General features: G+C 39.2%; 1 protein-coding gene across 2 annotated transcripts in view; it reads left to right on the plus strand.

Annotated features, from left to right (window-relative positions):
* Nucleotides 1-1,930: 1,930 nt before the first annotated feature.
* Nucleotides 1,931-22,176, plus strand: part of LOC106962916 (endonuclease V) — a 70,051-nt gene continuing 49,805 nt past the window's right edge. For both annotated transcript variants that reach the window (XM_015057568.1, XM_015057567.1), the window contains exons 1-7: nucleotides 1,931-2,055; nucleotides 2,874-3,045; nucleotides 6,655-6,789; nucleotides 7,615-7,654; nucleotides 8,092-8,204; nucleotides 12,922-12,990; nucleotides 13,191-13,319. In XM_015057568.1, the coding sequence (XP_014913054.1) occupies nucleotides 2,003-2,055; nucleotides 2,874-3,045; nucleotides 6,655-6,789; nucleotides 7,615-7,654; nucleotides 8,092-8,204; nucleotides 12,922-12,990; nucleotides 13,191-13,319 (711 nt within the window). In that variant the 5' untranslated portion in view covers nucleotides 1,931-2,002. The remainder of the gene's footprint in view (nucleotides 2,056-2,873; nucleotides 3,046-6,654; nucleotides 6,790-7,614; nucleotides 7,655-8,091; nucleotides 8,205-12,921; nucleotides 12,991-13,190; nucleotides 13,320-22,176) is intronic.

Raw genomic sequence — 22,176 nt, forward strand, 5'->3', positions numbered from 1 at the left:
TATATATATATATATATATATAGCATATATATATATGCTATATATATATATATATATATAGCATATATATATGCTATATATAGCATATATATAATAGCATATATATAATAATCACTGTTCAGTTTCTTTTCTGTCCTTACAATGTTGGAAACATTTAGCATTTTGGGCGCTGCATCAGGTATGAGCAAGATCTGCAGAATATCATTCAGAAAATGATGTGCAAAAATAGAACCTCTTAATGAGTCACTAATTTTCTCCAAGGTGAATCTATTCATATTTTTTAACCTATCATTTTCAAGGACCACAATGTCAGATAGCTGGGCTTGAAGTTAATCAAAATGGCCAAAGGAGAAACAGCTCATGACGCAAAAGCATGCATGGCATCTGTCAAACATAGGGGTGCTTATGTTAGCATTTGCGTAAGTCTGATTGCTACAACCTCAATGGTATTTATTAATATTTCACAGTTGCTGCAAACAACAGGATGAGGTCTGAGGGAGTATCCAGTAAATCCAGACACAGACAAAAGCACAAGAAGCACCAAAACTCGACTCATTCACAAGCTTTCAAAAAGCCGATGCTTATTGTGTCACTGCATTCACAGTGAATTCTACAGCAAAAGAGCTGAGAAATAATGAAAAATAAAAAAATAAAAATAAAGGCAAATAACACGTTCTTCTCTTAACTGTTTTTGATATTCAAATCAAAAACAAGAACTTAAATGTAATGATAGTTTTAAATCAAGTTTACAGAGACTCATTGAGAAAACGTAACTTTACATCTTAGTGTTTATCCATGACACATTCTATAAGTTTCAGACACATTCCTACCTGTTTGACCTTTGCAAAATGCCAGAGTACTTAATGGAAGTGGAGGTGGACACTTTAAGTCAAAGGTAGCTGACGGTATTGTCAAAAGCTCCATGTAGCTTTTGACAACAACTTTTCACATTTTACACAGTAGAGAATGACTGGATGTCTGCAATTAGGAGATAGGCTTTGTTAATTTTTTTTGTGCAAAATTTAGGACTTAAAGCAGCTATTCAGTAAATTTATGCTGTTTCGGGAGATCTATATTCTGTCACATGCTTTATATGATTGGTTGATTGTTTCATTTATTGACTAAAACCAGACTTTTTTGAAATCGTTTATGACGATAAACTGGAGAATGCGAACATCATCGTTTGTTTGAGGTTCTACTGCCATCTAGTGGAGCAACAAATGAGGCCATCAATAACCTGATTGTCGGTGAAGACGAGCATGTCTTTGTAGTTGATACATTGTTAGGACAATTTTCGTTAAACATACGACGCTGTAGTGACCGGCTGCTCCTTATGGGGCCCAGAGTCCGGGCCTCATAAGAAAAAGTGATGTTTTTGGATTTGAAGTTAGGCTTAGGACCAAGGTATGAAATGAAGGTTAGGCTGGGTGAGGCATGTAGATGGTTAGATTTAGGATAAGGTCAGGGCTAGACTGTAGAAATGAATGAAAAATGAATGGAAGTCAGTGCAAAGATCCATAACAGTTTTGTCTGAAATACCCTGGTTGTCGACAGATATAGGTGTTTATAGTTTTATTTCTGAATAACAGTCTGCGGATTTTTACTGAAAAGAGTGTGCACAACTTACTTCGGCATGACAGACTGATGTACTTGAATAATTTATGTAAAATGAAACATTTCAAATAGTACTGGGACAAAGGCAGACCCCCAGGCCTCTCCTTCCTCCAGATTTGTCTGAATTTATATTGTAGCGTTTCTCAACACGTTTATGCATCTATTTTTGAAGCAACATACATTTTAGCAGCATAATTTTGAATTCAGAAGTAAAATGTTAAGAAAATATAATGTAATTCAAGCATAGCTCCGCTAGAGGGGGCTATATGAACGTATAATACAAAGACTCCGCCCTTGTGCTTTCGTCAGAGTGTTTGCGGAAGTGAACGTCTTGTCTTGTTTTGGTCGCCCCCTTTTCTATAACACTAAATCAAAACTACAACAGATAATGACCCAGATGCCCAGTCCTCCACCTGAAGAGTTGGTCAAACAATGGGAAAGGTTAGCGCGATCTAATACACCTTATGGCTCCATGCGCGGGTTAATAGCCTGCAGTTACCACGTTAACTCTGCGTTATTACTCTCACCTCGTCTCAATGTTCGTGCTTTGGGTTTAATTCAAAGATAAAACTGAATCCATGCCAGCCAGACCGCATAAATTACAACTGTAAAAATCAGAATTAGTATAAAATGTTTGAAATTAGAGCGTGGAATAATATAGGTGTTGAACTTTTTAAGGAAGGTAGTTGGGTTCCTATTCAGTCTGAATTTTACTTTTATTCATTTATATTTTTAAATAAAAGTGTGGACAAAGGAGAACTGAGTATACAAAAGGTTCCAGACTTTTCCCTTCCCCATTTCTAAAACTAAAAAAAGGGGAAAGAAGTTATGGCTACCATTTTCCTAGATATAAATAAATTATAAATGAGTGACAGACTGCAGTGCAAAAGAATAAATAGCCAGTGCCCTACAAATGTGTGTTTTTACAAAATTGCATTTAGACTTGAACACAAAAATATGACATTCATTTAAAAGGTTTTGGGAATTTTTCAGAATTAAAAACAATAATTTAATTATGCAAAAAATATCACAATGTTTGTTATGTACATCAAGCCAAAGATAGTTGGTGAGAAATTCTACCAAATAGTTGCAACAAACCCAACCCAGTACATGTAAATCCTTGATGTAGCTCAATCTCCTTTAACACAGTTATTTAACAGAAAACATTATTATAGATTGAGTGTTACAGATGAGTAGTGTTAGATTTTGTGAAAACATCTGTGTGAGTGTGTGTGTGTGTGTGTGTTGCTCTGATGCAGTGAGCAGAAGCGACTCAGGCAGGAGGTGGTGGAGGAAGACACTGAGGACTGGCAGAGGAGCCCAGACTTCGCCGGCCTGGAGCGGGTCGGTGGTGTGGACCTCTCTTTTATCAAAGGGGATGAAGTCAACGCCTGCGCCCAGCTCGTGGTGCTCAGTTACCCTGATTTGAAGGTGAGCTGACCTTCATCACATAGCCTAAAACTGAACCTCGCCTCCCTCTAGTGGTGAAATAACAGAACAGCGGCAGTACAAAAAATCTTTTCTGCTCTTTTGCTTAACAGACGTGAGCTTATTTTTTTCATCAGTGCCATTCAGTTAGCAGAGGAGCTATTAAAAAAAAAAAAACATAGCACAATATAATGAAAAACCCAGTTTATTAATATTTGCTTGGCCTTTTAAAGCTTTATATTGACCACAGCTGAAATTTTGCCTGACAGCTGCAGGCGACCTTTAAAAGCAGTCGTATTTAAAGTGTTCGCTCTTTGAGTCATCATTATTTTTAATTAGCTGCTGTTTTTATGACTTCAGAAAGCTGATGGGATGAGGGAAACACTACTCATGCTTCCAGCTGGGATATTCGCTTGGTGTCTAGAGTGACATATAGTTTAAAAGGCTTCGTAATGTCTACCAGGCCATTTGTCTTCATCATCTAATGCCAAAACCTGTAATGCGATCAATTCAATTCGTCCTATTTTATTGTAATTTTATGGCATACTAAACAACTCCGGACAGTTTTACTCTGAGATCTATAAAAATGTAAGTGGAGTGAAGTACATAATAACAACAACTGAGTCAGTGACTCCATGGAATTGATTGTTTTTCCCTAGATAGGAAACTTTTTAACACTTTTAGCAATAATTTGAACTTAACTGCATTGCTTTACAGCTAGGATTATATTGGAGTGCATCTAATTGGATGTTTATTTGATTACAATGGCACTCAACACACACTCCTTTTAAAATGGCAGGTTTTTGTCAGGTAAAAAAAACAACAACAAAAAAACATGAGGTGGACAAAAAAAACAAAAACAAAAAAAAAAAATTTTTTTCTAAAAACAATGTGATATTTAACCCCACCACCCACTGGTACTTCAACAAGGCATCCTTTTAATTAATTTTCCAGATTCAGTCTTTTTAAGATCATACATTCCATGAGGTTTAGTCAATCTGTCTTATCGGAAATAAAGTTTAGCCGTTACAGTTTCTCTATACATTTTTCAGCTTTTTGTTTTGTTTACATTTCTTTATTTTTATTTATTTTTTGTCAAATGGTACAAAATACAAGGATTTTTGGAAAGATAGTCTGAAATTGTATATTTACACCACAAATCCCAAACATAGTGATCAGGGGATGTATGCTCTTTTGAGAGCCACTGTATACTGCGTGTGCACCTGTTTAATTATCCCAAATGTTTGACACCGAACCCATGAAGGAAAGCTTCTGATCAAGATGTTATGTTAAAATTATCCTAAGTTTTCTGCTTTCTTAACAAATCTAGTGCTACAAACTGTTTGTGCCACAAGAACTCAAACTGATCACTGGTAAGGAATAAAAAAACAACAACAACAAAAAAAAACATTTATTGTGCAGTTTGTAACACATCCTACCCTAACACAACACAAATATTTCCTGAAAGCCAGCTGGTACTTTAAAAGGCGGACATTTTTTGACAGTTTGTCAAGAAACCAATCGTGTGTTGACGTTCCGTTCACTGGTTTCTGTGCCCAATCACCAGCTTTTCAAAGTCTTAATTTGCAGCATCTGCTGTTTACTTTGAAGGAAGGTGATTTAGGCCTGACCTTATAGCATCTGAGGCGCAACAGTAAAGTATTTTTAGAGTGACCAGAGAGCTGTGACAGCTTGTGCTCCAGAGAGATGCAGGTTCTGGTCTCCTGAACCCTGCTGATTATCTGCAGGATCCCAGGAAGGTCATCATGGGAGAATCGGTCACCTGTGACATTGCTGCTTAAAATAGACAAAAGATTCAAGCAGTGTGCTTAAAGCATATGTGTGCTTAGTGACAGACTTTTTAAGCTAGTATTTCTAAATGTTCATCATTTAGCACGTAGCTGACCCCAAGGTGTAAGGTAACAATCTAGTTCCCCGAACTCTTTCATGCTGTCATGATCCGTGGTTTTCTGTGTGTTTTTGAGTTTTTCAATGTATTCCTGTTTCCCTGTGAGTCTCTGTCCTGTCCTCCCCGTTGATTGCTCCCCAGGTGTGTCTCTTTCCCTTAATTACCCCGTGTGTATTTATACCCACCTGTTGTCTGTGTTCCTCGTCGGGTCCTTGTCAATTGTCAAACGTTGCAGTCTGCGTCTGTCTGTCCGACTTCCCAGTTGTACTGGTTAAGTCCTGTGTCGACGTCAGTTCCAGTTGATTTAGTCTTCGTTGTCAGTTGCTACCGGTGCTTAGCTGCGTGCTAGTTGTTCCTGCCGTGCTGCCTGATTTGGACTATGTGAACTACATTCATCATTAAATTCATCTTCACCATAACCTGGGTTCTCTGCGTCATCTCCTCACCACTTCAACCCCTCCTTATGACACATGCTTTGTTTGTTTTGAATAATTCACTTTCTTAATCTGGAATATTGTCGTTGAGATAAAATTCAGTTCTACTCTACACACAAAGTCCAACAAAAACAGTGAAATTCACACAAGTTTCAGTGTCTTTGCTGAAAAGCGTCCACCATAGAATAATACTGCCATCACCATGTCTCACTGTGAGCAATGCCTGTTGCCTTCCAGGAGCATTTTGCATGTAAGTCAAAAACAACTTTCATTTTGATCTCATCTGACCTGATCAGCTTCTTCTACATGTTTGCTGTGTCTCATACATGGCAGATTCTTGTTGCCTTCTTTCAACAACGGTGTTATTCTTGTCAATTCTCCGCAAAGGCCAGGTTTGTTTAGGACAAACAATGCTGCAGTTGTCCTCTGGAGAGATTTTCCCACTTGAGCTGCGAGCCCTTTTCCTTCAACTTGAACTTGAACAGCCGCTCAACTCTGTGTTGGTCGATAAAAATAAAATCCTAATAAAGCATAACAAGAACGTCATCTTAGACTGTTTCATAATTTAAAACAAAATGACATCTGAAGATATATCTCACTCGGTGTGCTCGCCGCCTCATCGTTTTTAGTGTTTAGATTTTTCTACTGCTGCGTTTTAAGAAATTGAAAGTTAAAGTAAACGCAGAGAGGCAACACTTTTGTTTCTTGCAACATGCATACATGAATATATATACACATCTATATGTATATCTATATGTATATCTATTATATATATATATATGTTTTTTTTAATAAAGCTGCATGATGTTTTGTAAAAGCTTGAACAAAATAAAAAATAAAAAGGTGTGATAGAGGTTAACTGGTTTTTAATGAAACCCAAACAAGCAACAATAAATCTGAAAAGCATTTAATGCTGAGCAGATTATTATTATATTGATTATGTAGAGTTATGTTTTAGAGATTGAGGATTGTTTTTATTGAACAAAGGTCTGAACAGTTCCAGCAATGAGGTGATAGAAGATTTATAAAGACTTATAAAATATATGCCGGTACTTACAGTTATTCTTAAACATATATATTTTTTTTATTTCGCACAACTTGTGGCAGTAAGATGTTTACATAAGTGCGACTGCATCCTAAACCGTAGAGGTGGATTAAACTGGAACACCTGGATCCAGACAGCATCGCTCCATCTCTCTTTTAGGACACTGTACTGGTGTTCGAAAACCCAGTGCAGTGAACTGACTGGTTTCTGCTCTTTCCTCTGAGGTTCTGTATGAAGACAGTCGCATGGTGACCCTGACAGCCCCCTACGTCTCGGGCTTCCTGGCCTTCAGGGAAACCCCTTTCCTCCTGGAGGCGCTGCAGCGACTGGAGACCAGCCAGCCGACACTTGTGCCTCAGGTCTGTGTCCAAAGAGGGAAGAAAGACGAGTCTGAATTCTGTTCTGGATTAAACAGGGAGCCACAATGTGAGTCCCTGAATTAGTTTTAAAATAATTATCCTCATCTCTGCCAGATCTGATGCAACAAGTCAGATGTACCCGCAATAATTAAACTCATTTTTACTTCTCTTTAAGCAGCCTCTAATTAGGTCCTGTATTACCCAGGTTCAGCTCGGTTCACTTCAAACACATTAGATCAAGTAGAGAGTCTCTGACAAAGCTCCTCTGTTCTCCCTCTCACTGTTCCTCCATGTGTCGTCTCTAAGTCATCCCCACCCACACGCTTCTGTTTGTCACAGCCCACACGCCTCCTCCTCTTCCTCCCCCTCTGTCTCGCCATCCCCACGCAAGAAAATGTGTAGAAACGGTCAGAGTTTCTCTCATACACACACACACGCACGCACGCACGCACGCACGCACGCACGCACGCACACACAAACTGATTTACTTCTACTGACATTTAGCATGGGCACACACACGCTCCGTCCCTGCCCGTTTATCTGCAACCTTTCAGAGAAACAGCTGCATCGTCTCTTCTGGACTCAAACATTCATTGGTGTGTTGGAGTGGGAAAATCTCAAGCTCACAGGTTTCCCTAACGCGTCTGAGTTTTCCAACAAAGGGAGTTAAAATAAAAATAGATGGAAGGAAATTTTGAAGTGGACATCTCAAACTGTTTAGGGGAGTAGGTGATGGATTAAGACTCGCTTATGGCTGCCTTTATCATTATTATTACTCCAGTCAAGCTGATATTTTATAGTAAATGTTCTGTTTCCTTTCAACAGGTGGTGTTTGTGGATGGGAATGGTCTTTTCCACTACAGAGGTACATCTTCACTAATATTTTTATGGATTTTAAAGGATATTTAATGCAACTGTGCTAATACGTGTTAAAGGGTCAATTTCCTATAGATAGAAAAACTGTGGACTGATTTAAGAAGAAGAGAGCAAAAGAAAGGAGGCACCATATTGAATAATTCAAAGAAAATGATTCAAAGAAAGTCGTTCTCTCTGTATTCTCCAACCTTATGAAATTGTAGAGGCTGGGTGTGCATGGTCAGCTTTTACTGACAATTTAAGGCCCGGTCTTTATTTGACCCAGAAATATATTTTGAAAATGTTTTTTTTTTTTAGCCTGTAGGACAGTTTTTCTTCCTCATCAAACACTACTTTTTTTTTTTTTTTAATCTGTGTTCTGTGTGCAAAGTCCACTACTCTTCACTATGAAAAAACAAAAGCAATGTTTTTTTTTATCCGTTACAGAGTTCGGCGTGGCGTGTCATCTTGGGGTGCTGTCAGGTCTTCCCTGTGTGGGCGTGGCTAAGAACCTGCTCCAGGTGCAGGGGGTGCTTAAAGACGAGGAACACCAATCACAAGTGAGACCACCAAATGATTTTTAACTCATGTAATGATTATGAATGATCAAAAGACTCACTATATGTTTTGGCATGAGAAATTATGTGTTCTGATTGTAGCACGCAACACATAATTTGTGTGTTGCGTGCTACACACAACACACGGAATTTAAAATTGTTTAAAATCTGAACAATTTTAAATCTTCAAAATTGACCCTACTTCATTTATACATTTTTTTCACTTAAAATATACTTCCTAATTTAAGAATTTAAGGAACCACTAGAGATTGAACCCTAATAAAAACCAGTCCCTTGTTGCACGATTTGCTTCTTACAGAGGGTGCGGACCCTCGGATAATGAGAAACAGTGGCTTTCCGGAGACATGGACTGTGTTGAAGTTTGAAACAACTAAACCTGATATTACCCAATTGCTAACATTTGGCTGTGATGTATGTAAAGCTGTAAACAACCATCCCCCACTGCGAAGAGTGCCAAGCGGAGTAGGGTCACAAAATGTTTGCAATAAAAAGTCTTAAACATTCCTCTTGCTCCAACTTCAATCGCTCAATATTTGGGAGCGTGGCCAACTTGAACTGAATGGCTTCGTTCACTTCCTCCGCTGCCATTTCCAAACTACATCTATAGGCAGACTACAATTCCAAAACAGCACAGAAATCCAGCTTCGTCTTTCACAGCTCCTCCTTCTGCTCGCTGATTTGCTTGGCAGAAATGCATCCTACGAAATTGAGCTGAATGGGAGAAATCCCAGACCGAGCAATGAAGTGAGATGAGAATCAAGTAGAACTGCATAGGAAGGCGATGGCCAGGCTTTGATCAAAGTGAATTAGTGTAAAGCTCATCAATGTAATATTTGCTTGAAACACTTACATTTTTTGTGGGGTTTGAAATGCAGAAAAAAAATGTTGTGCTTCATTTCCTGTGTCTGTATTAGCTCAATTTGCTTCTCATTTAAAAGAGCTTCAGTCCTTGACTGAAAGTTTGAAAGAGTGATTAGTTTATGTTATTCTGACTTGTTTCTCACTGCAAATGTCAGAGAGGGGCAAAGCAACAGACACAGTTTGTTTTTTTTGTGTGTGTTTCCTGAACTCACATCCACGCGTTTCTGTTTGCCGGAAGAGTGTGTTTATGTTCGGCTTTGACAGTGTGACAAGTCCTTGTTGTGTAGGTAATGCTAATGAGATGCTGTGAATACAAATCAAGCTGGAACAAATACCTTTTGGTCCAAGTGTGCTTCTGGGACTGCAAAACCTGGATTTGATTAATATGCAAATGTTCATTTTGTTCCAGTCTGGCGCCTCGGTGACCTAGAGGAGGAGGGACAAGAACAAATTAAAGTCAAAAATCTACCTGATGGACAAACATTCTGTGGCAGTCAGAGAAAAAAAAAGAGTACATTTTAGAGGTGTAACGGCACACATTCGGACCAAAAATATCCGTTACTGTCACGTTGGTTCAGTACGCACATTTACCAGACAATTACAGCATTGTTTATACCTGAACACATGCAGAATGTTTATGCTCTCAACTAAGTGTGCAATGCAACTTTCTGCAGCTCAGCTTTAAGCTGTCACTAAACTCTGCTATTTGGGAACTATGAGGTTCTTCACGCTGCTACAGAAAAAATGTTAAACCGAACCAACAGAGCTTTATATCAGTATTTGTTTTTTTTTTTTTCAACAGCAATAAGGCTCAGTAGTTCGGTCCTTGATTCTCCTCCATTAATAAATGGAGCAGTGTGTATACGAGCATGATTGACAATGATAAGACCTTCCTCCAGGCTTTGATTGGCTGTCCATGCGGTCCATTTCTGCAGATGGCAGTAGGACCACAGATTACCTGTGACAGTTTCAACAAGTATGTAAAAAGCTGATTTTTTTTTATTATAAAAGTTACATACTGCAACTGTAAGTGAATAACTCACCTGAAACTCAATGTATTTATTTATATTTTGCAAACATCGGTTAAGGTCCAAATCCAGCTGCCTACAGCATTACCAGTACTGAACGCTACACAGTTCATTTTCCAACTGGAAGGGAAATTTTGGTTCAAGTATCAAATCCTTTGCAGCCTCTGACTTCTTGTCTTGTAAGACTTCTTTTAGTTTTATCCGTCTTCCAGTTTATGCACATCGGCATCTTTGTCCCTGCTGAAGAAAGGCATCCCCGAAGTTGTGCTGTTTTGAGGTGATGTGCAATGTTAGTTTTCTTCTACTGATAAGGACAAAAATTTAAATTTTCTATTGAGATGAAGAAAAGACATATTTGATCCACTGCTGAGTCCATTTGGATGCAACACACATACACACACACACACACACACACACACACACTGCTTATGCCTAAAACACTCAAGTGGCATTGTAACATGCTAATTGAATTCTCTGAAGGAGAATCTCTATCTCCCTCAATTAGTGTCTGTTGCTTTGGCATCATAAATATCCCATCTCCACCACTGGGAGGAATCTGATCTTTATGTACACAGATCAGGGTCTCCCCAGAGGATAAAGTCACACACATCCACCCATTGAACGTCTGTACAAAAACCAGCTAGCTTCTCTTTTATTGTCAGTCTCCTGTCCAGATTGGAAATGGGACTGAAAAAACAAGCTGTTTGGAAACTAAATGAACCACTACGGGATCTCAGATACACATTTAAAAATCTGTGCTGCACAGTTATTAAGATGTAAGAGTAAGACAACATCCCCAATAGACAGAAATAGTTCATCCAGACTATTTATTTAGTTCCATATCAGACTTTTAAAATGACTTAAAGTTAAAACATAGCAGGACAGAATTGACATATTTAACAAATCTTCATTTGTCCAACTGTCTCAATGCTGTGATAGTTTAACACCAGAGAATTTTGTTGCACCTTTATGTTAATTTTTGGCCAGAAAGTAATTTTTCCTTGTCATATTTTTACTGAGCTATTTTTGCTCTGTAAAATAGCCTCTATTCCAGATTCTCTCAATCTGTGGATCAAGCCTCTTGAAGAGCTTTGACTCGAGTGTTTATTTGTTGTTTTGAGCTGGTAGTGAGTGAGTGTTCAGCATCTGACATCAAGTTAAACATTATGTAATGCAGCAAATGTTGTAGGATACCCGCTACATCGCACAGATGGTTCTTATTTCTATCTACCTCAAAATTGATCTCAGAATTGATCTCAAATCATCCAAATCATCCCTCCCCTCCCAAAAAATAAACAAAAAACATTTAATCTATCTGTTGAAACAAATTACATATAAAATTAAGTAGTTTTGGAAAAGAAAATGTTTTCTTTTTTCAGGAATAAACAAAAGTCCACTTCAGCTGCTATTTTTTCTGTCAAGCTAAATAAATAGCCGCAAGTGTCCATTAATTGTCCTTATTTAGGTGTCTTATCCTGTTTTCCATTTATTTATATCTCCATGTGGTGCTTCTGAGCTGTTATGAAGGCATTTTCTTATAGCTTGCTTGGAGGCAAATCGTGTTGAAAGATCTTAGACTTTCAATAAAGTGAAAGATGTAGACATTTTTGTTTTCTTTCATCCACAGACTCTAGTTTATCCTTCCTGTCTCTGCCTTCTTTCCAATCGTATCTTCTTCGTCTCTCTTCTTCTCCCCCGACCTCTCATTGGTAACCTAGGTGTGACTTAAATCGGTGTGTTATTGATGACCTCATCTGTATTTCTGACTTCTGCTCTTTTCTGGCGTTCTGTCCTCCTCTTGAGTCGGAGGAAGCAGGCCGGCCTCTATCTCACACACGGTTGGACTCATCCCAGCTTGGATTGGATGCTCCGTGCGGCCGTCCTCCTGCTGGCTGCTTGCTGTAATCAGTCATAGTGGAGCAGACACTCCATCCATCACGGAGGCTAAACTCCCTTCATTGCTCTGGCCCCGTAACACGCAGTGCACCTGTCAACAGCAGCCCGCATCGCTACGCCTGACTTTGCCCTGTCTCTTTGACTGTTCGAGCAAAACTTTAGCTGGAACAGAGGTCGGATTTAAGTCCCATCATTCTGAGGGTTTTTGTTTCATTCTTTGCGAAAACATTCAAAAAAGTATTTTAGAGGTCTTTATTTAGGCTCTTAAATTCTGAAAAGGGGAATGTTGACTGATTTTGGCTCTGGAATAAATTTCTTTTTGGAGTTCAAAAGGAAGCCGGGACGACGTTATATGCTAGCTAAATGAAAAGGAAGCTGTTAAATATTTGCTCTGCAGTGCAAACAGTGATTTCCTTCTAGGACAATATCAGCTATAAAACATCTGAATTAATGCCTAAAAAATATTTTATGTTATTTGTATTTTATTTTCCCTATGTAATTTTATTTGTTGATAGATATACTTGCATTTAGGTGTTTAACTGTTCCAGAAAGACGATCAACGCCCTATTTAGCAAATCAAGTTTAGTTTATATCTTTAGCGTATTTCTCAGATGAGCGTCAGGGAGAGCTTCAAAGTTGATATGAATAAAACTGTAATCTGTATCATAAAAATAAAAACTGCTACAGGTGTGGAAAACAATGTAGCAGAAAATAAGGTTAAACACTTGAACCCTGTTAAAGCCTGGTTTCAGCTGCACATGAACGTCAGGTCACTTGGAGGTTACAGGGAAAAAAAGCCCGCAGAGTCATTTCTCCCGCTTTCTGAGTTCACTGTGTCTTTCACTAAGCTGCTATTTGTTATGTCATGTTGTACATGTCTTTTGACTTTGATTTCTGTCTCTTTGCCTCTGCAGATTGCTGCTCTGCAAAAAGGAGGAGACAGCTTCCCACTCACCGCCGCCTCGGGCAAAGTGCTCGGAAAGGTGCGTCAGAGGACAAACAAACTGAAAAAAAAAAAAAAAAAAAAAAAAAAATAAAAGCTTTCAACTAAAGTGGTGCTTTGTTGCAGGTTCACGTCAAAACACAGCCACCCAGTTGGAAGTCAAATTACTTTAGGGATAATCAACGTCGCAGAGAGATGGCTGCTGAACATTTACGGGAGATATTTGTTCTTTATTTTCAGGCGCTGAGAAGCTGCGACAAGAGCTCCAAGCCTGTTTACGTCTCCGTGGGTCACAGAATCAGCCTGGACGCCGCTGTCCGCCTGACACACTTGTGCTGCCGCTACCGGGTACCTGAGCCCATCAGACAGGTACCCTGTGCACAAACACTGCAGGGGTTAGCCAGGTCTGACACGTCACAGCGACATGCCTTGCTGTAAGCGCGCCTCAGTTGTGAGGCAGAACGCTGCTTCGGCGGGCACGTCTTGCTCATTTCTTGTGTAACGGCGTGCCGCTGAGAGGGGAGGCGGTGTGAGCGTCACGCTGTGCCGAGCTTTTCAGTAGCAGGGCCTGGGAGGCTTGTAGAAGAGGAAGGAGCGTGTGTGCTCAACATCCCCAGTCCCGTGTGGATCTTTTACACTCCACCACAAATACACAGATTGTGCTAACACTCTGAGACAATAAGATCCCACGTTACAGGGGCGAGTGCGACATGATACGGAGAGCTATTCTGGCTCCAATGCTGAGAGCTTAGCACACTTCAGACCTGGTGACTTGCTGAGATAAATGAGCTTCTCCATAATTACTTGTTATTTGAGAACGGATGCCTCGTCGACTACAGGTCCCTTTTCTGCCGCCTTTTGGGCGTTTCAAGCTTCTAGCTGCAGCTCCCTGTTGTGGTCTTGGTTTAGGAGAGCCTCTGCCGGAAGGGGAGAGGCGAAATGTGTTTCTACACCGCTGCTGTGTGAATTTGTGGTCCAACTTGGGGAGATGAAAATGGCTCTGTATTGATTTTGACGCGAATGAGCAGCATCAAACTGTTGATTGTAAAAGTAATCTCACTGGTAAAGTCAGCCACGTTTTTATTCAAAATAGTTTGAGTGTTTGAAAAGACAAAGGGTTATCAATTAGGTTCATGAAAATGTACTAACTGGCAAATTTAAATTGTATATTAAAATCAACATATAGTTGCCTTTTTCTTAGATTGGATCTAATTTATCAACTGTCTGGTGTTGCACAGGTGATTTTGTTTAAAATAGCCATTAGTTTAAACTGTATAATTTCACTGAACTGCAATTATCAGTTGAATTTTCAAAAAAATGTTTTAGTCTGATAATCTGCAGTAAATTTTGGACTTATTTATTTTTTACAGGAGTGACAACAGATTCATCTCAACAGCAGCTACGTTTTCAGCAACATACACAACTTTTTTCTATCCAAATTTAAATATTTTTAATATTCTGCAGTAATATTATTTAGACATGTTGAAAAGTACCGAATGTAAATCTATGCATCAAGTTGGAGATTTATTTTAAGTGTCAACAAAAGGTTTACGAAGAGGAAACTTAAATTGAATTGCTGCCTGCTGGTGGCAGTTAAGATGCTTAGGACTTTTTTTAAAGTGTTTTCTCCATACTGCCTAGTTCAAAGCGAGTTGATCTCCTGCCCAGTGAATGCTGGGACCCCTATAATGTTGTGTACAAGCAGTAAATGAGCCATAATAGTTTTGGCCAGATTTGACCCAAAAACACACACACAGTTAAAAGTCTCTGCATTTTACTAAACAAAACTCTCAAAGAGCTGCTGTTCTTATGAAAAGTAAACGACTTGCCAAGGTTCATCCCAGCCTCCTCAGGTTGTTTCTCTGTGTGCCACTAGGTTGTGCTCTGCTTCTGCTGTTTCCACACAGGAAACACGAGCTGAAGCACACATCTCAGAATCGTGCGTGGCTCTTTTATTTATTTTTTATTTTTTCCAAGTGGAGCTGCAGTAGTAGCCCCCGCCCCCCCCCATCGCTCCCACACATACAACCACCACCAAAACGATAGGGAGGGTTTATCTCATCAGATGTAAACATCAGAGAGAGTCGGGGACATTTTCACCTTCCTCCATCCGACCACTAGTGGCCTCGTCTTTAACTTTTCTGTGTCCAGCTGTTTCTCTGTTTGACACAATCTTTTTTTTTTTTTTTTTTTTCCCCTGCCTCTTATGTTTCTGTTCCAACTGATTTCAAAGAAAATAAACACCAGGACGGATCCGGCTAAGACGAGTGCCGAGGTCACGCTCGAGTTTGTGTCACATTTTAGTTCTTCGGCATTTTTCAAAGCTCAGTCACAACACTTCAATACAAATGCTGGAACCTTCCAAGGAAAAATAACAGGCTGAGAGAGCTCCCCTTGTGTGCTGACGCTTACTTTTATGCATCTTTATGTTGTCAGATATAGCATTGTGGTTCATCACAAGGTTATGCACAGCAGAGCCCCACAGGTTGTTAGATAAGTCAGTGAAGCCGGAGCGGATCCTGCTTGAACTTCTGCAGGGGTGTGTAAGAGGAATGGAAGGCTTTTGCATGGGGAGAAATATAAAAATAAATTGTTTTTTATTGAGTAATCTTTATATTTTCATGCAGATTTGAAGGCTTTACTAGGAGGACTGACAGCATTTGCGTTTTGTTTTTTTTAGTTGTTCTTTTAGTTGGCTAAAGGTCTTACAGCTGTTCATTTGGATGCCATCATGCATCCTCACATCATTTCATTTTCATCCAAATTTCACTTGATCCTCCACTAAGAAGTCTATATTTGCTAGTTTGGTTTTGTTTACAAATGTGTTTCGGAAATAAAATATCTTAATATTGTTGCCCTGATTTAATTTTTACAAGATCCATAAATGTATAACAAGATTGATTTTTTTCAATGCCTTAACCAAATTCCTACCAGCTCCAGGTTTGTTAAATCTGAATTAAACACTGGGGATGGAGAGACGTGGGGAGAGCAGTGACTGAAATGAAAAGTTGCTGCATTTAGCAACAAAATGGTGCCACGTTAGTGTGATTTAGCAAACCGCTCTGCTGTAATGTTATTTTTTTAATTATTCATGAACAGAGGCGACGTTATATCACGTGTACTTATGAGATCATAAAGAAGAAATTTGGTATTTTAGTGAATGCAGTCATGAACTTACGACCGCAGCATTTTTCAACTGTTTTAAACACGTTTTTATTTAAGATTAGGATCGAATCCAGCCTGCAAGCATCATTGAAAGCTCCAGATGAATTTCTAGACCTACCACCAGTCAGCTAAAATCCTGCTGTGACATAGTGATTTGTGGACTTGTGGAGTCATTTATTTATTAAATCTGGGATTTTATCATTTATTTAAAGTTCGTGTGTACATCTAGTTCAGAGGTCTGCAGCCTTTACAACCAAAAGGGCCATTTTGCTCTCAGGACAGCCAAATAAAACAAATTTAGACCAGCGAACGTCACACATGAAAAACGGGACATTTTTAAACAAATATCTACTTTAAAGTGCCAATGTTTTATTTATATATTTAGGACTAAAAGAACATAAAAGATGATTAATTTTTTAAAGAAAAAAAATACATAAGTTCCAACCTAATGACTTGGAAAACATATCACAAAACATATTACTGGCACTTTTAATGTCCTTATTTGTGGGAAATCAATGCAGATATTGCAGACATTTTCTGGTTCCTTTTCATTTTTAGGTAATGTTATTGTGGAAGGTCCAAAGAGCAACTTGCAGCCACAGGTTTCACACCGCTGATTTAGTTTCTAACCAAAAATTAGATTGTTGTACAAAATAAGCATCCACCCATCCCTCCATCTGCACAACAGTCTATTATGTTATAAAATTATACTGTTTTGAGACTTTTTAAGCTTATATCTTGAGTTTTATGAAAAGATTATGAATCTTTTTCCTCCAATATTCTGTTATCATACAGTTTCTCATGCAGGACTTTATTTGATTTATTTGTATGAAATTATGCAAATGCCTTTATTTGAATAATGTATTCATATCTTATCAAGGTTGTGAGCAGGTAATGTTCCTTCTTTGCATTGAGGATATTTCACATTCGGAATGATTCTAGATGAATAGCAGGAAAAAAAATAACTAAATAACTTTTTTTTAAAAATATTTTTTAATCTCTCTCCTTTTTCTAATAAATTCCTCTCACCCCAGAATAAGATAAACCCGACCATCCACGGCTGGAGGGATTCAGAAAGTTGAAAGGGAAAGATGACATCATGGTGTTAGTCTGCAGTGAAGGCTGATGTGTGAATGCACTGCAGCAGAATATAGAGGATCCACTAAAAACACTCACTCACACACATGCGGGGAGCCAATTCACACCCCGTCTCAGTTGTGCTCCCCCACCCCATTAAATTCTCACACTACCTCGGCGTCTCACGCTTGAACATGTGAGGGACGTTAAAGACAAGCAGACATCTGCCTCGGCCCGAACCTCTGCATTCGTCACGGCAGCGAGAGTAACAAGTGGAGGGGCAGACAGGGGGAAGCTCGCATCGTGTCAGATCTAAAGTGATGAATCGAAACGCCTCGGAACTCTGCAGCGTCTCGGCGTCATCGAGCGACGTTATGTTGCCATCATGCGAGGCGTGACTCACTTACCGTGTGATTTGTGAATGCAATTAGCCAAACTGATGTGAAGCCCTGTTGTGTTGTTTCTATAGATAACCTTATAGGGACAGATTTACTACCAACCTCGAAAAAGCACAGTTCGCAGTGTTTTTTTTTTTTTTATTAGTGAAAAGCCTTCTGTTTGCTACACGAATATGTTCCTCTACACAAAGTGGACCATTTTGTTCATAATTTAGCCAGGATGTTGGACCTAATCTCTATCCGGAATTACATCTGATTGATTGTATTAATCGATTAACACGATAGCAGTCAAACAATTGGGTAAGAGTTTTCACGAATTGTGGAGATACTAAATCACGCAAATACTCAAACTGCTGCTTAAAATCTTAAGACAAAAGAAGAAAAGTTACAAGTGTTTGCGTTTCAGCTGCTGAATCACAACCAGGAGCAGGGCAGAGCTTCAAAATGCAAACGAAGGACACTGGGAAAAGAGAAAAAAAACAAAAAAAAGAACAAACGCCAAGCTTATTATTGTAAGCTGCATGCAGGCTGTTCATCAAAAATGTAATTAAAGACCAACAGCCTCCAAAGAAATCCACAAAATAGAATTAGAAGCACAAAGAAAGGACTCATTGGTGAGAAGCCCAAAAATTAGTTTTAGACAATTCCAGTCTAAAACTACCTCTGTCTGATGAAGATGGCTTCATGAAGGACATTCAGAGTCTGGAACTGACAGTTTGTGATCTTTGGCCAATTTTTCATCAAACAGCTTCGAGTGGTAAACTGGTTTTTGCTTTGCACCAGCTGTTTGTGTTTCTATCGCTGCAGGTTCTAGCAATGCACCGGTTCTTTCTAAGCATCACTCCTCAAGAAGCTCTTCAGTCAGAAACCAATTTATGGAGACCAGCAACCCGTCAAAAGTGAAATGGGAAAGCCTCCTAATAGTTTTATTTTAATTATTTATTTTAATTTAAGACAAAACAACGGCATAAAACTGCCAAATTAGCAGTAGAGTAACACAAGCTCTCATTTTGTTTTGATATCACCCGCCAAAGAGCAGCATGAAGCTGCAGATGATATTTTCCATTAACAACGTTTCAGACTCGCTGCCTCATGTCACCAGGTGGTGTTAATAAATCCTGTTTACAGATGACAGATCAACTGAATAACGTTCACAAACAACACTTGTTGTTTAGACGTTGATTTATTAAGATAAATACGATCCGTGTGGTTTGACTCTCTATGAAAACGTCACAAGAGAGGCAACTTTATGTTGATTAGACGCTTAACTTAAGTCACTGATGACTGGTGGTAGGACTTTGGAAAACCAAACCAGTTCTTTTAAAGCGCTGGTAGCTTTCTAAATGACACATATACATACTTTTTCACTATTTCTGCTTCTCAGTTGTCTGGGACTGGATTTTACCTTTTTTAGCCTTTAGCATTAGACTTCCACTTAACTTCAAGATGCCTATTTCAGCGTTTATACAATATTTTTTATATTATTTTACTCTACTCCACTGAAAAGAGCATTACTCTGAAAATGAACAAGTGCTCTTCATCTCACTTGTTCTCTTCTTTGAATCCATTTCTCTTAAAGGTGGGACATTGGGTCATTGCTGTGCAGCCCTCCAGTTAGATGATCGCTCTTGATTTAGACTTTTTGCCAGACACACGTGTTCACATACACCACAGAGCCACGCCTTCCTGCTTCCTCCCTTCACCACTAAAGTCACTTAAGGGCTCTAATACACAGCAGTCTGTCAGAAAGCTAATTTTCTTCAAGCTAATGTTCCCTGACAAACTTACTTCAGATTGCTTCACTAGTGATTAGCTGGCCAGCCACTCGCTTCAGCAGAAAATGAAAATAATCTGAAAGGCTGTTGTAATAGATGCAGGCTGTAGCTGTACCAGCCTAATAGTTATAGGAAGAAAATTAGCACTTTGAGAACATTCAGACTTTTCTTCTAAACTGAAGGATGAGACGTTCAGGGAACAACATTACAGTTCCAATCCTTAATCTATTCTCAGTGGAGCAGGCTGTTTTCTATCGGTGCTTTTTTCTGATGAGGAGAACTTGTTTGTTTGTTTGTTTCAACTGCAGGACAATATTTTTTTAAAAGCATTTCATCAAACTACGCTTTGAGTATTAGTCACTAATAGCATTCAGTTAACTCTTGGCTGTAGAAAGGTCCTCCGTATTGTGGCAGAAGGAACATGGTTACAATGAAAAGCTCACACACTCACTGTTGCTTTGGTTATGCAAAAAAAAAAGAAAAAAAAGAAAAAACATTCGGATTTTTCTAATTTGGAGAAAAACCCCCAAAACGGATGTGGTTCTGGCGCTTACGAGTTGTTGGCCTCTCCAGAGTGAGCAACGGTCCCAGCCTGGCAAACCCTGTGATGATTATCTGGCTCTGCCTAAACATGCAGCCAGAGCTCAGTTGAATGGTTTTGTACTCATGTAGCGTAATGACCTAGTCAAAGTCCAGGCCTAAAGTAAACCCAATTAAGGATCTTTGAAAAAAGTTGAACTGCTGTGTAAAGATTTCACAGTCATGGACTTCTTTGTGTTGATCTCAGATGAACAATAAGTCAGAAATTCACACAGGCAGTGTTTTCAGGAAGCTGTGTTTGTTTACGCTGTACCGTGGGTTTGTCTATAACTGCTTATTTCCAGGTTCGAATCCATTACTGTCCGAAGCTCTCCTCCTCCACACTCTGATGGGAACACATCCATTCCTAATGGGACTCTGAGGAGACTCTCCTCAATGTCTGAGTGCTTTGTTCAAGGTGGAAGTCCCTAATTATGCTCTTTCTTCTCCATTTGTCTTCCATTTCTGTTAAATCAGTTATGCAGGATGTGGGGTGGGAAAAAAAAAAAAAAAGTTTGTAGCTTCCCGACTGGCTGATGTCTGGGAAGTTTTTTTTTTTGACTTCTGTGATACAGATTTACACTGGACACAAACTGTCTTCAGAAAGCTGTGGAGGAGCCAGCAGTGAAACACTGCAGCCCTCATAGTCCTGCAGGGCTGATTTCAGCACGTGTGCAACTTTCAAAGTCTCCACTTTGGGTTTCAACACATCCCCCTTTGCACTGAGTGGGGAAACGTAAAAGCTCTACAGCTGCGCTCCCAGATTGCAAAAACAGATGGAATTTCAATGTGAGTGATGGGCAACGGAGAGCCTGCATGCACAGAATAAAAGAGATTGAGGAGAGGAAGGAAGCGCACAGTGCTTTTGGGCGGCTATAGGGGAGATATTGCTGATGCGTATTTTGTGTAGTTATTAAAATCTAAAATATATCTGAGGGAAGGATGATTTCTGGGTTTATTATTTTAGGGGTGGGGATGCTATAGTGCACGGATGCAGGAATTTACATTATCACACTGTACACTGTTGAACAGAAAAAACAGGTTTTTGTGTGCATATCAGTGTGAGTGTGTGAGTATCAGAACTATTTCAATGAGTGGCTTGTTTTTAGTGATAATCAATTTCTTTAACCAACTGGCATTCCCCACCACTTTGTTCTTCTTTACTTAATGCTTCTTGCTTTTCCACATCCATCCATCCATCCATCCACCCACCGTTTCTTTCTTTCTTTCCGTCTCTCGGCTACGGGGGTGTCAGATAATTTGCCTCACATTGTTGCTGTGCTGTAGATTAAAATTTGAAGAGTTTGCCTCCAGTCTCCATATTGCCCAAGGTTTTGTTTGCCGACTTGTATCTGTTTAATTTTTTGGTTAGAGTTTCTCCTGAAGTAAATCTGGGCCTCGTTACAAGCTACACTTTGCCTTTGTTAACGAACGGTAGTTAGTATTCATCATTCCTACTCAGATCAACAATTTTTCATTAGGCAAACTGTAAAGGCAAATCTGTACATTTCCAATGCCTTGCAAGGGTGTTTTGTTCAAGTACAACCACACCTTTTATTGTATTTTATCGTGGTGTTGTGCGACACATTAAACTTCCATGATGACTTTTTGTTTTCACTGTGCATTTGTACTCAGTCCCCTTCACTCCAACACCACAAAGTTAAATCTTGCGCAACCAATTAATTTCTAAAGTCACCCAATTGTGATATAGTTGTAATGTTTGCAGTTTTATCTCAGTCCATCCATAACATAACATAACATAACATAACATAACATAACATAACATAACATAACATAACATAACATAACATAACATAACATAACATAACATAACATAACCAGCTGTTCTGTGTAGGTTTTTTAGAGAACAGTAGTGAACAAATGCTGCGACAGACTGGCGACCTGTCCAGGGTGTAACCCGCCTCTTGCCTGGAACGTTAGCTGGAGATGGGCACCAGCACCTCCCGACCCCATTAAGGGACAAGGGTGTACAGAAAATGGATGGATGGATAGTGAACAAATGACCTCGCAAAGTTTTTAAGGCTTGCATCCTACATTCCTTCTGACCAGTTTGAGGTTGTAATCCATACATTTATTACGTCTTGGTTACATTACTGCAAGTAGCTGGAACAACTGCAACTCCTGACTGGAAGCAGAAGGCTCAATAACATCGCCCCTGTATTAAAAACCTTGGATTGGGTTTCCATTTATTACAGGACGCAGCTTAAATTT

The sequence above is a fragment of the Poecilia latipinna genome, unplaced genomic scaffold (genome assembly GCF_001443285.1).
Source record: "Poecilia latipinna isolate Pla-1442-1.1 unplaced genomic scaffold, P_latipinna-1.0 Scaffold1472, whole genome shotgun sequence".
NCBI classification, from domain to species: domain Eukaryota; kingdom Metazoa; phylum Chordata; class Actinopteri; order Cyprinodontiformes; family Poeciliidae; genus Poecilia; species Poecilia latipinna.